This window comes from Athene noctua, chromosome 4 (genome assembly GCF_965140245.1).
Source record: "Athene noctua chromosome 4, bAthNoc1.hap1.1, whole genome shotgun sequence".
Classification (NCBI taxonomy): domain Eukaryota; kingdom Metazoa; phylum Chordata; class Aves; order Strigiformes; family Strigidae; genus Athene; species Athene noctua.
The window spans coordinates 78,645,720-78,662,793 of NC_134040.1; the positions used below are offsets into that span (position 1 = coordinate 78,645,720).

A 17,074-nucleotide genomic window follows, 5' to 3' on the forward strand; every position below is an offset into this window, starting at 1 on the left:
GCTCTGTCAGTATTGCAATTAAATATGTAAGCGTTCCATAAATGAAACAGAAGAAAGACTAAGAAAAAAAAAGCTCTCAGTACATCAACAAATACTATTAGCAGTTATAGTCTGAAAGAATAAGAGTAGCAAGATTAATCTCAGCCTGGCATGATGGCACACTATATCTGTAACTGTAGCGTCACCACCCTTCCTCACAAGAATTTTTCTTGATTCTCTGCCTTCTAAGAGTAATTTGACAAGAGTTAAGCACCCTTTATAAATATTTTTATATGAATGTTTGTAATTTGGAGCTACGTGGGTTGAAAGGACTCAATAAATTCAAAAGTCTTTAGAAGAAAAAAACAGGCTATTCTGAAAGACTGGGCTAAACTCAACCTAGCTTAACCAAAATGGGCCAGTAGATTACTTCACAAAGATAGTATTTCTACAAAGGGAAGAAGTGTTTAGCCAGTTACTTGGGCTTTTTGGATAAACGTTTACAGAAAACTGTTGTGTCCAAAAATATCTGATTTGTAGCCACCTTCTCATAAGATACGTAGTGCCATATCTGTACTTGCTTCTGTCAGTGTCTTATCATAGTCATAGATAAGGAACACCAAAGTCTACATATTTATAGTGTTGTCATCCTCATACAGATCATGTTGGCTGCATGCCAGATTTCATCACTAGAAAGTGACAGATACTGTTTTTTTAAATGCAATGTTAGACTGAAAACAATTATCGATTTTGGATATATTAAATTATTTTAATTGTTTCCTAAATTTTCCCTCCTTGGCCATAAAAGCAGACAAGATAGGATATAAAGGTAACAGCACAAAAGCCTTAGGGAGATTGTCACAAAAAATCACTCTCTGCTATCTGTCTTGAAGCACGTCACTACCGTGTTTTTGTTCAGTCTATCAATGTTTTATTGTGGTCCTTATGGTATTTCATTTTGTCCGTCCTAAGTAATCAAATACGCACAGCTATTACATTTAGTTGGAAATCCTGTTGGTCCTGTCCCATCCGTATGCAGCCTGAATCCTAATGTTTGTTAGAATAGATGCTAAGCTGCTTCACTATTTCCTGGGCTTTGCTTATTCTGTGAAAAGGAATGTATTTTTGGCATAAAGTATAGTCATTAAAACTGGCCTATACTTTGTGCAATTATTTAACACACTGTAATTTCACATGAATATACGGCAACTCTGAGACCAGATAAAGTTAATGTTCTCTTTTATTACATGCCTAAAATCATACCCATTTTCCTACTTAAGAATTTGGAGGGATTTGTTCATAGTAACAGGGAGCTTAAACATTTGTGCCAGTAAGTAACCAATACTGCATAGAGCAAATAATGTTCTATTCTATGAGCACAGAAAAATGTATCATTTTACACAGCTGTGTTTGCACTATGCACTCATCTCTTGTTACTTTGCCAAAAAAAAAAAAAAAAAAAAAAAATTAAAAAAAATTAAAAAACAAACAATTTTGTCTGGGCTGCAGGTATTTAGAGGATTGGTGTATTTATTTCCTGCCTGTACAGGTAAGTGGTGTCTCAAGTGTCAGGCCAATCAAAGATGCCACTTTGTTAAGAATTACGTTCCCCAGGTAATGTTGCTGTTCCGCTCCATGTGCAATTACAGTACTTGTGCTGTTCTTAAGGCCTGTTCCCAGTAAGTGTCCCTTGTTTGTATTTTTTTTTTCTTTTTATATAATTGTAATATTTAAATCACTTGTGATTTTTCTTTTTTGTCTGTTTCAACAGAGGGCTGCCCTGGCTTGTGCAACAGCAATGGGAGGTGCACGCTGGACCAAAATGGCTGGCACTGCGTCTGCCAGCCGGGATGGAGGGGAGCGGGCTGTGACGTAGCCATGGAAACTCTCTGCACTGACAGTAAGGACAACGAAGGAGGTAAGATATACCAAGTGGATCTTTAACACTGGGGAGAATGTGTTGAGAAACAGAGATTTTACATTCAGGTGATTAAATACTGCCATGAGAACCATACATGCATTTTGCTAGCTTTTATGCCTGTAAAAATATGCTGCACTATTCAGTGCTTTTATATGGTGTATCAGCAAAGCCTTACAAGCTGCTTATGACAGGTGAGATATGTACTTAGAAAATGATGAGTGTCACCTTAGTTTCCCTGCAATGTTCTTTTATATTGGAATATAACGAAGTCTGAATTCAGTGAACTGTAGTGGTGGAGGAAAAAAAAAAAAGAAAGGAATTCAAATTTTCAGTGACCTCACAAGGAAATTATCCCAAGAGAAAAGGCCAAATGGGGAATTTACATTTTGACCTCTGATATTATTGCTGGAAACAACTGGTTGCCCAATCTTGTCCCAGAGATCAGGTTGCCAGAGATCTTATCCCCCCATAGCCTGTGAATGCTCAGATAACTGACAGGATTCTCCCAGAAGTCTTTTTTTTTTTTTTTTTTTTGACTTGCTTTTCTGCAGTCTGTCATCTAGGTGACAGGTAACAATCTGCAGTGAGATGCAGGCAGGACTGTTGACTTAAGAAATCAATCTGCAATCACCATCATAAGGTAGGGAAGGTAAGGGGGCTGTGACTTCGGCATAACTCCAGAATCACACAAAAAAAAACCCACAAAAACAAGACTAAATGTGAATGCAATTAAATATTAGATCAGCAAAATGCTTTTATTGTCTTTCTTTCCCTTCTCTCTTCAACTCTCTTTTGTTTAATACCTTCAGATTCAGAGCAGAGATAAGAAACTCCATTAGAGCCTCTGGATGATGATAAAGTCATCTGTGACTTTGTTTTTCAGCTTTTGACTGTGTATGCCTTTGCCATTGCTGGTTGACTGTTTGCTCTCATATCCCAACTGCAGGTGGGATCTTAGACATCACAAACTATAAATAACAGCAGCATTTACTTCCCAAGGAAAATAACAAACACGGTTAAAACAGTGCTTGCTGTTTATTGCTTTACATGTCATTTGATTTGTCATCCTTCTCCATTACATATTGAATATTTTGAGTCAGTTTTGCACATTTAGAGTCCTAAAGAATCTGATACACAGTCTGGTATACGCAATCTGAGTTAGTGTGAAGCTGAATTTCTGCATGTGGGAAGGGAGCGAGAGGAGCCGTTAACCATAGTATTTCCATGCAGAGATGTGCTGTTTGGAGAATTAAGTTAAGTTGGGCCAGGGAATTACGAACATAAAGAAGAGAAACCTGCAAGCATGAAAAGAGACAAAGCAAGGAGGAGGAGAAACTAGGTTAGAGCATAAACAACTTGGAATGAAAAAATAGTTCATGTAAGGAAAAAATGTTGAAAGCCTAGTGGTAGACTAAAACATATTCAGTAGATGTAAAAGATAATAGAAGGACACGGTAGCAGAGGGAGAGTCAAGAGCAGATAACAGGGCAGTAGGAGGGAAAGGAGCAAAGTGAACAAGAATGCACATAAACAGAACAAGGGAGAAGAAGATGCTCCTTCAGACTGAAAACGGTAATAGCTGTGAGGAAAAGGGAAAAAGAAGAAGGAATTGGAGCAGAAGGATGACTTAAACTTCAAGAAGAAAGGACAGTGTTGTAAAAGAAAGTCTAATGCCAGTATTTTGTTGCTTTTTTTCCTCTTATTTTTTTCATTATTTCCTTTACAGACATTATGCAGCTACGTATGAGGAAGGGATTGGCCGAACGGTTGTTTTGCTATGATTGACCTATATAATGCTGTTTGTCACTGACATTTCTCTTTCAATGGACCTTATTTTAATTTATGCTTCAGTACAAAACATACTTATTTCAGTCTTTGACTAATGTCTGAGGAAAAGGGTTAAAATAAAACAATTAAATTAAACTAAAACAGGAAGCACACCAAACAGAACCTTTCTTTGCCAGAAACCCACCTGGAAAGAGAAGCAGTGTTTCTTCCCGTTCCAAAAGTACGTGCAATCAGCCCACTAATCTCTCGAGCAAGCCATTCAAATTCCAGACAGCTACAGGAAATGGTGCAAGGATGCCTCTGCTGTATTTGTTTATTGTCAGAGATTAGGTTATCTGAGCACTGATGCTGAATTTATACCGTGACTGCAGGTAGTGGGATTTACATCGCACTTGGCTCTGTGGTTATATGATTAAAGTTATCTTCGTTGTTAGCTAACTGATATGCTGTGGTTAATGTTTATGTTTCATCCTACACTGGATAAAATATATTTAATATATTAATATGAGTATAATTCAATAATAACCGTGTCTACTGTTCCTTTAATTCTTAGCTCTTTCTGGGATTGTTCAAATTCTGTCAACATGAGCATCCCAAGGACCTCAATGGGAATATTCTCCATAGGAAATGCTGATGACATCAGGGCATACTTGATTATTTTCCCTTCTATTGACATATTGACTATTGACATATGATGGAGATGATTATTTCTTTTAATACAGATTTCTGAGAATCTTTCAGACCATCTCCTTTCTCTTTAAGGTTCACTCTTTATTTTTCCATGTGTTTGATTTGGATAATAAAATACATAATTTTCTTTGCATTTTAGCAACCTACAAGGAATGTGTGTGCAACAAGCAGACCTTAGGCTGAACTAAACTCTTAATGACTTAGTGGGAAGAGGGGGAGTCAGAATCATCTGTGGGCAGAATAACCCTAACTTCTTTACTTGGGAAAAACACGTCACTATTATACTTCAACAAAGTGGGCTATTTTTTATCATCACTGTAGGAAGAATAAGCTGTTTACTCTTTAGTTTAGGTAGGTCTTTATTGAACAGATTTTTTGATAAGTTTGCTTTTTATTAGCTCCTATCCAATTATTAAGAATAGTTACAGGTTTCCACCAGCAGGATTTAAGGGATTGTTAATATTCTTTTATTACTAAAATGAAAATAAATACTGTAATAAAGTAAAGCATACTTAGCACTACTGTTCTTTTGTAATTACTTGCATGGCCTAGGATAGCATGCTCCTTACAAGCATTGTCACAGGTTAGTACAAATTCAGCCTGAAGATTACCTAAACAAGGCCTCTTCTTTGACAGTAGCTAATAGCAAATGTTTAGCAAAAGAATATAATAGCACAAATGTGAACTTAACATTTTCTTTCACTAGCAAAGACAGTAACTAGCAAGCTGCTAATTAAAGTAGGAAATTACTGCCACAGGATGTTCTGAATGTCAGAAAGGTTAGTAAGTACAAAGATAACCCAAGCTCATGAAATTTCAGGAAGTTTGTGCTTGAATTAGGACTGATACAGTGGCATGCTCATGTTCTCTGCTTTGTGCTCCAACAGTTCCCATTATTCTTCAGCTTTTTGTTAGCATCTGTGGTTGCTGGGAAGTGCTGGATTGATATATCCATAGCACTTATCCACGGTGACTCCAGGATTTCTTTCTGGAGTGACAGCTCATTTAGAGCTCGACACTTTATATTCCAACAGGCATGTTGAATTTGAGTATGCTATAGGTATGCTTATAGAGATACTGCAGTAGTAACATTGAACAAGGTCCTTGTGCACGGCTCAGGAATAAATCAAGGGCTGTTTCTGCTTGCTGCTCCTACAGGCAGTCATTTTGGTGTCTGTAATTGAGTTCATTCATTATAGCCTGTTGTAAAATTGAGCTCTGTGAGGATAACTGGGTTTGTTACTACAGTTTTCTGTCCTTCCAGCCTCTTGCCACAGTCACCAAAACCGTCCCAGTAGGATGGCGAGCATCATAGCTCTGGAACTGTATTCTTCCTATGTAGACACCAAATTTCACTTTGTGGAGATTTTTTTGTGGCCCAAATATACAGTCAACTTATTTACCAAGAATGATTCATGTAGGTCCTTAGACACAGTCTCCCCTTGACACTGGCAGAACTTCTGCCCAGGAATTTTGTCTCCTTATTTTTCTTCTTCCAGCAGTTTTATACATACCCTTTAAATTCCATTCAAAAGCAAGCACACCCAGTGATGCATCTCATTTTTTAGACATCCATAAGTGTGGGAATCCACTGTCTTGACTCCTTTCATTAAAAGTTTTGGGGGTTTTATTAGTCCAAATAAGGGCTTTTATCACCAGACCATGCTCCATTGCAATTCTGTGCATTTTGCAACAAAGGGAGAAGTAACATTAGTCAAAATTTTTACAGCTAGACTTTAGCTTCTGAGGAAGAAAACAATAGTGTAGTCATTACATCTTCTGTATATAGAAGAACCACTTACATCTAACAAAAAAGCACAGAATAGCTTTCTGAGACTGATAATGATTGTCCAGCTGGCTGTTGGAGTTTCATTTTCTTTATAATTTCACTATCATATTTGAGTGGTATAACTGATAAGCCAGTGTTGAGCTAAGTCTCATATTTTTCAGGCTAAACAAAATTCATCAATAATTTTGCAGAGCTATTTCAAAAAGGAGATTTTACTCTGCTTCACACAGTGCAATAGAGTACCCAGCTTAGAGGTACTAGATAGCTCTAGCCACGTAAGTACCGAGAAAGAATGAAAAATGTTTTCTCAAGTTATAAGGAGCCAGATTCATAACCATCCGTCACTCGTCTGGGCAAGTTGCTGATAAACTCCCCAGAAAAATAACAAACAGCATATCCCTGTATCTTGGCTGGTGAAAATGAGATTCTTTCTCTGATTGATGTTAGCAGAGAGGCTTGTAAAAATGCATTTCCAGCTGATTAGTTCAGAAGGTGTCAATCTCATGCAGTTTTATGACCTGCAGACTATACTCCAGATGTACATTTGCTTTTTATAAACTAACAAAGATGAATGATGAAATTTGAGCATTTCTTTGGCAACTGTACCAAATATTGCCTGGGAGACCATACAGAGATATGAAAATCCAAAACTATGCTTTTAACCATCAGTACCCCCAGCTTTGACACTGATCCAGGCTCCTAGAATTAAAACCAGCAAGGGAGGTTGGTACCAGCTAGGAAAGGGTTTCATATTGTACGAGACTAGAGGATCACCTAAGTCACAGATAATTTCAGATTGGAAAGGCCTCTGGAAATCATCTAGTCCCACACCCTGCTCAAAAGTGGAGTGAACTAGAGCAGGTTGCTCAGGGCCATGTCCAGTTGGGTTTTGAGTATCTCCACCTGTCTGACTACTTTCACAGTAAAAAAAAAAGTTTTTCTTATGTTTAGACAGAATTTCCTGTGTTTCTGGATCACTGACTCTTGTCCTTTTGCTGCACACCACTGAAAGGTGGTCTTTTTTACAGCTTTTTTACACATTGATGAGATTCCTCCCCTGAGCCTTCTCCAGGCTAAACAGTCTCAGGTCTCTCAGCCTTTCCTCATAGGAGAGATGTGTCAAACCCTTAACCATCTTCATGGCCCTTCACTGAGCTTTCTCTAGTATGTCCATGTCTCTCTTGTACTGGAAAGTCCAGCCTGGACCCAGCACTCCAGATGTGGCCTCACAAGTGCTGAGTAGAGGGAAAGGACCACCTCCCTTGACCTGCTGGCAACACTCCTCCTGATGGAGCCCAGGATATCACTGGCACCTTCTTTGCTGCAAGGGCACATTGCTGGCTCATGTACAACTTGGTGTTCACCAGGACTCCCAGGAACTTATCCACAAAGCTGCCTTGTAGCCGGTTGTCTCCCAGCACATACTGGTGTAGGGGGTTGTTCTTTCCCAAGTGCAGGACTTCGCACTTTTCTTTGTTGAACTGCATGAGGTTCCCATCAGCCCATTTCTCCAGCCTGTTGAGGTCTGTCTGAATGGCAGCACAACCCCCTGGTGTATCCTCATCCCAGGAAAAATCAATGTTCTTTCTTTTCTCTTAAAAAAGTTTAAACTTTGATATACTTAACGACGACTTTTTCATCCCTTTTATTTTCTGTGAACTGACTTCAATGTCAGCTGAGTTAAATAAGAATTTTAGATGTGCAAAAGAATAGAAATCCCAGTCTTTTACTATTTTGCCAATCCTCTAACTGATCCACGTAGCACAGCAATCCTTAGAGGAATACCTTTAGAAGATCTCTGTTTACTTACACTCTTTCAACGTATGATTGAACAAAAATGGATTATATTTTTCCCTTCAGAAAGAAGTTTTACTCTAAAGCTAGATTCTTTTGTGAGAGAAGCAGTCATGGGCTTCCTCCAAGTGCTGCATTGGTATATTTTTCAGTTTAATGCAGCAAGCAAGCTCCCTCTCAAATCTAAATGGAATAATAAAATGTTTGAGCTATTTCAATCTTGCTGTTCTTTTGGGGAAACAATTATCAGCTATGTGATACCATATTACATTCATCTAGAAATTTTCTGTAGCTGCCATTTCCAGGCTCATTTTCGTTCCGACTTTACTTACAGCAAATTAGTAGTTATCAATTTGATCTTGATTTTAATCTTTCACCAAATTAGATTTCCAGTGATGTGACAGATCTAATGCTCATTATATGTGAATATTTCACCACATAAGCATAAAAGCACCCATGTGTTTAAATCTTGTTTATACTGGCCAGCATTCCTTATCAGTTTATTCAGAATAAAATCTAAATGTTAAATACAGATTTTGTTCTCTTATACATTTTCATGCAAAATAGTTGTGGAAATTGCCTTTGCCATTAGCAGCAAAATCTTTCTGCCAAGGTATAAAGGAATCCACCTTGATATACATTGTGAAATATTTAAAGCTACTTGCAGCATAGATATGCTAAAAAACTTCAGGAAAACAGCCGAGTGGGAGTTACTTGTTTCTTTTCTCTAGCAAGTCAAATAACCTCAGATAAAAGCTACTTAGACCCACCTAAAATGTTTAATATTTATAAGCTAACTGTGTATGTAGAGCCTGAGTGCCTTCATTTTCTGGTTTGTTCAACATGTTTTTAGAAGAGTATTGAATAAATAGGTTTAATTTATATGCGATACTGAGTGTACTCAGCTTACATGGATTTCCATGAGAGTTTAAGAATTCAGTGGAAACAAACTCTCTTTTCTTAATTGAAAGTGAATTCATTAAAATCTTAATCGTTAGTATTCTTTCATACTACATAATTTTTTTAATGTCTCTGCTGGCTGGCTCATTCACATGCAGAGGGGCAGGAAGGAAGAGTTTGTTCATTTGTGTGAATTTCTGCCAACAGATGGGCTAGTTGACTGTATGGATCCTGACTGCTGTTTGCAGAGTTCTTGCCAAAACCAGCCTTACTGTCGTGGACTACCTGATCCCCAAGATATTATCAGCCAAAGCCAACAGTCGCCATCTCAGCAAGCTGCCAAAGCATTTTATGACCGTATCAGTTTTCTTATCGGAGCTGACAGCACTCATGTCATACCTGGGGAAAGTCCTTTTAATAAGAGGTGAGCATGACTCATCATTTACTCATGAATACAGAAGAAATTGAAGAGTGTGTTAGCTTCACATTTAGGAGAAGATCACTGTGACTGCAAATTTCATGGCATGGACTTTCAACAGAGACCTTTTCTCTTGATATATCAAATTGGTCATTTTGTCTCATTTTCAGCAAAACTCAAATTGCTAGTGCTAGTAGATTACAGAATGTACTTGCCATGCTTAGTACCTGTATTCTAACAGGGCACTTCATTAAAGATTAAATAAATCTGTATTTAACCAGTTGATTTGGGCGAGCACAGTTGGAAATACACCCAAGCAATGAAAACACTTCAGAAGGAAAAGTAAAGATGCACTTTTTAAACTGAGCTCACTAAATAATATAAATTATGAATTAATGTAATAGAACTGTTAAGTGCACGACAGTATAATTGCATAAACTATTTGACTGGTGCTCTGCGAATCAGTAATGACCTGAAAATAAACCAGTAACAGGAAGCAGGTGTCTGGGATCTCACTGAGTGAAGGAAGATGATTTACACTAGAACTACTGTGTTTGCAGTAATTTAACAGCATTAATGTGTTTGGGCACAGCAGTTGATTAAAAGTTGTTGCACAAATGTTCCTTATTGCTCTTTTAAATTTTGTACTTCATAGTCCCTGCAGTTTTACAGATTGCTTTGATGCTAATTGAAAAGTACGTTGTTCTTTAAGAGTCTGCCAGAGATATGACTTACAGTGGGAACATCTAGAGTCTATAAGTTCTTAAAATTTTTCAGTGAATTTCTGGTCTTAGTAACTCAGTACAGACAAAATGAACTAAAGGAAAATAAACAATATTGAAATAAAGTTATTATCTGTAGATTCTGAGGCATTTGTTTATACAGTATAAATTATATGAACTTGTAAAAGGGTTAGAGTTTCAGGAATGTTTTTTTAACGGTAGTTGATTCCATGTGCAGATGCATGTGTGTGTGTGCTTGCTCTACTAGCTTTTATTCATTCAAAAGAATGAAAAAACAAATTTGTGATTTGATCCTGCATCTTTTTCACAGTCTCGCATCCGTCATAAGGGGCCAAGTATTAACTGCTGATGGAACGCCACTTATTGGAGTCAATGTCTCCTTTCTACACTATCCGGACTATGGATATACAATCACTCGCCAAGATGGAATGTAAGTTCCCTTTGAAGCACTTCTAAGTCATAAAGACAGCAAAGGCGTTAATGAAGAGCTGCTTGTAAAAGTAAGATAATAATAAAATAATGGAAACAGAAAACATGAAAAAAATGATTGACCAAAGTTACACTTTGTACATTCTTCAAATATTAAACATGCTGATTATATACTTTAGAAGTAGAAGGGCTTGCTTAATTTAAACGCAGCATCCTAAACTCTCCGTTCTCTTAGTGCAGTATTATGTAATATAATTTAATTGATTTCTTCATTGTTCCCAGTAGAGCCATTCTGCCTTCAGAGCAGTACAATGGAATGAAGAATCAATCTGTAAAATGGAGGCTGTGGATGGCTTTGGGAATTTGCTGACTAGCTAGCCCTCCTGGATTTTTTTTCTAGGTTTGACTTGGTAGCGAATGGTGGTGCTTCTCTGACACTGGTGTTTGAGCGGTCACCGTTCCTAACACAGTATCACACAGTATGGATTCCCTGGAATGTCTTTTATGTCATGGATACCCTGGTCATGAAGAAGGAAGAGAATGACATTCCTAGTTGTGATCTGAGTGGATTTGTAAGGCCAAACCCCGTTATCGTGTCATCACCTTTATCCACCTTTTTCAGAATTTCTCCTGAAGATAGTCCTATCATCCCAGAGACACAGGTAAAGCGTGCTTCAAATAAATAGTATTTTGTCACAGGCAAGTATTAAACAACCATAATGAAAAGAGTGCAAACTACGGTTTAAAAATAAATAATTCTGACTAACTGCTAAGAATTTTTAACATGTGATTATTTTCAATTTATTTATTTTACGGGATGATTTTTAAAATTTCAGCTGGGAAAAAAAAAAAAAGGTAAGAAAACTTGGTGTACACTACTGTCTGGTTTTATATTTGTTTGCATCATATACTTTACAGAATGTCTTCAGCAATCAGGCACTGGCCCATCAAAATGAACGCACTATAGTACATCTTGACTTTTTTGACTGCCCTGTTGTTAGAAGTGCACATCAGAAACTGAAAATGAACGGTGTTTTTCCACTATGTCCGAAAGTCCCATACAGTTCACTTTATCTGTTTAGTCCTAATAAATAGTATGACACTCAGATTTTTATAAACTGAAAGAACTCTCTGTAACACCAAGGAAAGGCTTGCAAGCCAATGAGCATATGTGTTCATCTACTTCTTCAGAACTTGTAGTGGCAAAAGTTAAGACTTAACATCAAAACCTTGCTTTAAATGGAAAGAACGGTGGCTGGAATGTTTTTTGTCTTATATAGATGTATTAAATTCCTCCATCTCAAGTAACTAATCACTAATACAGTCTTCCCCAACTCTTAAAGCAGAATAGCATTTCAAGAAGTAATATTTATTTCATGATCAATTTCTGATAAAACTTTTCATAGTGAAACAGCACTCTTTCTGCCTCCCTCTTTCTCTCCTTCTCCTTTCTCTCACTCCTTTCTCTCCCTCTTTCTTCTCTCTCCTTTCTCTCTCTTTTTCTCTCCCCCACCTTCACAGTGTCATAATTACATAGGGCACTCTTTTTCCCATTCACTAAGAAATGTCCTTGTCTCTTCAAGGGAGACATAGAAAAAGTATTCAAATATTTTCATGCAGAGCTCTAAAGAAAAGAGCAAAATCATTAAGCAATTCATGGTAGGAGCAGGTTTAAAGTAAAGATGTAAGGAAATTACAACTAAATGCTCATACAAATCTAGACAGTGGTAGGAAATTGTTGCTTTTATCCTATCATTTCTGTGCCTTTGATAGTTGCAAGTTGCAATTAAAAGAAAGTATTTACAAAACACAGTCCACTGAAAAACAGTTCTGATTTGTTTTGTCAACAGATGATAGATTCAGTTTCTAAAGTGATGGAAAATGGCTTAGATAGATGTGGTATAAATCAAGAAAAAAGTAGTAATAGAAGAATGTCAGAAAATACATACTTTCAAAAAACACTTGTAATGTCTAGGTAAACAAGTCATTTCAGGAACAGAGGGACTAATGAAGCCAATTCCTACTAATTCCCACCTAGTGCTATAATTTCAGCTATCTGCCACATCTAATCCTTCCCTCAAGGACTGCATTCAGCCTTTTTCTCACATGAGTACCAACTTAGCTACTTCTTCCCTACCTGAACCCTTTCTTTTATAAACCCAAAAGGAACTGAATTATCTTTAGAGATTTCTGCTATTGTTTCAAATGTTGCTGAAATTGGTTACCAGGTTCAAAAGTAGTGAGGTGGGAAGGCTGACAGGCAGGACTAGACTGGGTCACACTGATTTCCCTAGAAAACCAGCCATAAGGAAAGTTCATATTCTCAGCAGATCCTAGGCAGTTGGTGTTGATGGGTCATTTATGATGAGGTGAAAATAGTACTGTCGTTATGTATGCAAAACTCTGGTTCCGGTACTGTGTAAAAAAAAAAAAAATCAAGTAGTATTTTCTTCTATATTCTTTGCTCATCATACACGTAATCCCCTGCTTTGACAAGTGGGAGCTGCACAGCCATGCCTGGGACGTACCCCTTTAGTGTCAGGTTCCCCTCAGAAATGCATAATGCTCAGCAGTCTATCTCCCAGAAAATCCACTACTCTGATAAAAGATGGTCAGAACCAGATTCCATTCAAAACCATCTGTTCAGCTCCAGGGAAACTGCTGTAGATCTTTTCATAAAAAAAGGACACCGCCAGTTTGAAAGTGTGGGAGACTGGATGAAGGCACAGAGAAAGAAACTGTTCCCCATGTTGCTTCAGTCAGTATTAGTCACCCTGTTTGTGTGGTGTGACAGCACTCACTGTCACGTACTACAGGAGAAAATCATCATCCCTTGGAGATAATGTTTCCAAAAGAGTGTACTTAGTGGCTTAGGAATCCCAAATTAATCAGAGGGGGAATTAAAGTTTCTACCAAAGAAGCAGCGGCACAAAAGAAAACTGAAACAGAAGGTAAACAAGGGGAGAGAACAAATGCAGTGGGTAAAAGGGTGATCACAGACCCAACAGCTCATTACTCAAGAGGGATGATAATAAATAACATGTTAACTAAATTCGGAGTACTTAGGCATGACTTTATCTACTTTTAATTGCAAGTTAGCATGCTCTGCCTAGACTTAACTAGCTGAGTTTAATCAGTGTGGAACAAGACAGTAAACTGCATGCAGATGAGGGAGATCAGGTTAAGCTGGAGCTGCTTATATGTGTTGGGTAATGTTGTTGCTGTCTTTTTTCCTAATATAATAAACATCTGTTTGCCACATATTGCAGTGCGGTCTGGCAGAAACCCGCATGTGAGTCACAATGAGCAATTCTGAAATTGAGTTTTTGAGGCTTTCCTTCTCCTAAACTTCTATTATCCCTTTTACGTACGCTTGCAAGATACTTTCTGCAGTTCCCAAGCAGCTTGTTTTCATCACCTCAAGTGTGTGGGAGAAAGAAGGCTGAAGAGTTTTCCTTCAAATTATATATTCAAGGTTGCCCACTTTTCTCCTCCTCTGCCCTGACTCACTCTCACTACTGGCAATACTATACAGCAGAAGTTGGCAAAATGTATTTACCCAGAAGAATTCAGGGTAAAATGTGGGCCTCGGTGACTTGATAAAAATGATTGTTTGTAACTTCAAGGTGGCCAGATTTTCAGCAATTAACCTATTTTATCATTTAAACAGGTAGTATAACAGGATGTCTAGACATTCCAGTATTACTCTAAATATTCCACTATTACGTGGGTGCTGCATCCTAGTTTCACTTAGCTAGAATCTCCAGAACTTCAAGTTTGTACTGAGCAAAAAATTGAGATTACTTTTAGAGCCAGATATCTCCATTTATGTGTCCTTGTTTTCCAGCACATTTTCTCGTTTTCTTCTCTTTTGCTTTCTGTTTGAAACTTTATATACACCTCTTGATTTATTTTTTTATGGACACATTTTTAGATTTCTTCACATGTATGGCTTTTTCCTGTCCCTCTTCTCTGTGGTACCTCAGCAGTGTTTTAAGTCTAGAAAAAAACATTCTTTCCCCTTTTCATTTCTCCTTGCTTTATATTGTTAACTCAAGGTTATTTCTTTACAAGTTCATTTAAGAGCCTCAATTCTAGAGAAAGTCTTCTTTCAAAAGGAGAAGATTTTTCCATCCTGAAATGACCAGTTTCAGCTTCTACTTAAAGAAGTATAATTTTAATACTCCTTGGTCTCGATATTTTTGTAACAGCAGTAGTTGCCAATATCTACCTCTATCTAAAAATGCTATCTTTACCCCTCTCAAACCAAGGTGATGTTACATTTTAATGTGCTAGTTCAGCAGTTACTTCTCAGCAAAGAACCTTTTTCTGACATTAGGACTAAAGCTTGCACTCATTTGTGAAATTTGTTCTCAAATCCTCTATTGAAGTTGCTCATTTTGCCAAAAGAATCATGTCAATACAGCAGGCGTTTTTCCCCCTAATTGAATTAAATTCCTTATTCAGGGTTCTTAATACCATCAGAGCATGTCACTTGAATCATATTTTGGAGCAGGAAAGCATTCCAGAGCCTGGACAGCTTTAGTCCTGCTGGCCACGAGAAACGAGGAGCCCTGCACAATTTATGTGACTCAGTCACCAGCTTGAATTCTCAGGACAACAAACTCTGTGAAAACTGAGGTGACCCTTATCTCATTCCTGTAGGTTAAATATTTCATAGCTGTCCTTCCCAGAAGCTTGATCATCCATAAATAAAATGTCAACCGTTAGAATTCAGTGGTTAGGCTATAACTCAGTCCCCTTAGGGTATCTGCCTTTCTGAAGGTAGTTTGGTACTCTATCTGGAAAAGGTAAAGTACAGACAGCTTGGTTGTGTTGGCAATTCCTGATGTGACTTTTATACCCAGTGACTTCCTGATTGCTTTACAATTGATGTGTTGTCATGGCTCCCATAGGATGCTCACTGCTGTGCCTGATGATTTAACTTTTCAGATGAACATTAAACTGTGTAATTCTCTTTGTAATGCTCGATTCTGGGAGAGAGATTTAGATGCATAACCTTACCTCTACATTTCTAAAGTTCTCAAGAAACTAAGTTACTACGGGGGATATTTTATGGAAAGAAGGAAGTTATGCATCAGATTTCCAGCAGATATTTGAGGCTTCTGCAGAAACTAATAATAGAGGTTCAGGTTTTGTCTTAAACCTCACTGAGAACTGCGTGTGTCCTAGTTTCTAATTTGATAGTAATCCAAATACACAGTGGAATTTCTTGGAAATTGAAACTTCAAGGTGTCCTCTTTATTGCCTGTTATCTCAGCCAAAAGTACTAGAAGACCACCTAAGTGCTTAACGCCGCTCTTCCACAGTTGCAGTTGTAAAAGAAGCAATGGTCGTAACAGGAGACCAGTGAAGTCCATTAAATTGTGTCCTATTACAAGTGTATTATTTCTTTTTCTCCTCTTGCTTACAGAGACCTCCATCTGTCAGACTAGTTTTAATGTGCAGTATATGAGAGTCCTGCTGATGTCTTGAGGAGGAATTTGTCTTTTGTTCCTAGGTGGTTTGGGGTTTTCTTTCAAAGTCTTAGAATAGGAATATGCTCACAATCACTTCTGTCTCTAGAGAGAGGAGGTTTTGTTTGCGTAGAAAAGAATTACTTGTTCTCTGGCTTAGATGCTGTGCATATATTGGACTGAAGGAGAACAGACTAGATTTACAAACAGAAATTTCTCTCACCACCTTCCAAGTGATGGTACTGCTTGTAATTTCTTAGTGATGGCAGGTTCTTGGTAAGGAAAAAAGAAACATTCAAAGATTAAGAATTAAGAATTTTTAAATCTGAATTTAATTTGTCTAGTATCTTCCAATTCCTCCTTTACTTCCTACAGCTCTCTTACACTCTTATTGCAAAAGAAGAGTTGCATGCCTACATGTAGCAGATGTGAATAACCATTTGTGCCAGACAATGAGTCAAAATACTGTTTCTGGTTTTTTGTTACTGTTACTGGGAAGGAGATGGATATAATTAATACCATATAAATCTTTATATCCCAGCAAAATGCTAACATAGAGGACAGTGTTGCACCTGTTGCCCTCAAGAGCATGAACCACGTTATTTGACTAAATTCAACACAGACAGACAGTTGTTTAAAAGCAGTGTCCAAGGATTTCTCTGTGCTAGAGAGCTAAATTAGCACTTCTTCAGTAGCCAGCTTTTGATCCTGCTGAAGTCTTAAGCCTAATATTTGTGGCAGTGCTCTCTCCGAAGTCTGCTTTCCACTAATATTAATTAGTGCTCCATTTTCAGACTTTAACACTAGGAGACAGGAAAGTAAAATAAAGCTTTCCACATTTATTTCCCCAGGAGTGCTCCTTTGACACCATCAAGGCTCTGAGCTTGTGCTTCAGCATCCTTTGGCTTCTTTTCCCACCAGAGAAACATTATCTTTATAAATGTGTCTAGATATATATTTTTTTTTCTTTTTTTTCCAATAAGCTGGGATACTTGGTAGCTGTTCACCTGAAGTGCTGGCTCTCAGTGTTTATGTCCTGACTGAGGGATAGGACAGTATAGGCTGTCTTCATCCACGTTACACAGAAGCCTTTCACATCCATCCATCACCCACAGAAGCTCCTCAGCTCAGAGGAAAAGACAAGGT

The 17,074-nt window shown here is 37.7% G+C and overlaps 1 protein-coding gene across 13 annotated transcripts in view; it reads left to right on the plus strand.

The window, feature by feature from the left end:
* The window catches only part of TENM3 (teneurin transmembrane protein 3), a 419,436-nt gene that overhangs the window by 352,961 nt on the left and 49,401 nt on the right, over window positions 1–17,074 (plus strand). For 7 of the 13 annotated variants that reach the window (XM_074905788.1, XM_074905789.1, XM_074905795.1 and 4 more), the window contains 5 exons: window positions 791–808; window positions 1,751–1,897; window positions 9,069–9,285; window positions 10,333–10,452; window positions 10,852–11,113. In XM_074905788.1, the coding sequence (XP_074761889.1) occupies window positions 791–808; window positions 1,751–1,897; window positions 9,069–9,285; window positions 10,333–10,452; window positions 10,852–11,113 (764 nt within the window). Of the gene's footprint in view, window positions 1–787; window positions 809–1,750; window positions 1,898–9,068; window positions 9,286–10,332; window positions 10,453–10,851; window positions 11,114–17,074 lie in introns of all 13 variants that reach the window. The other 6 variants (XM_074905790.1, XM_074905791.1, XM_074905792.1 and 3 more) reach the window with 2 other exon arrangements.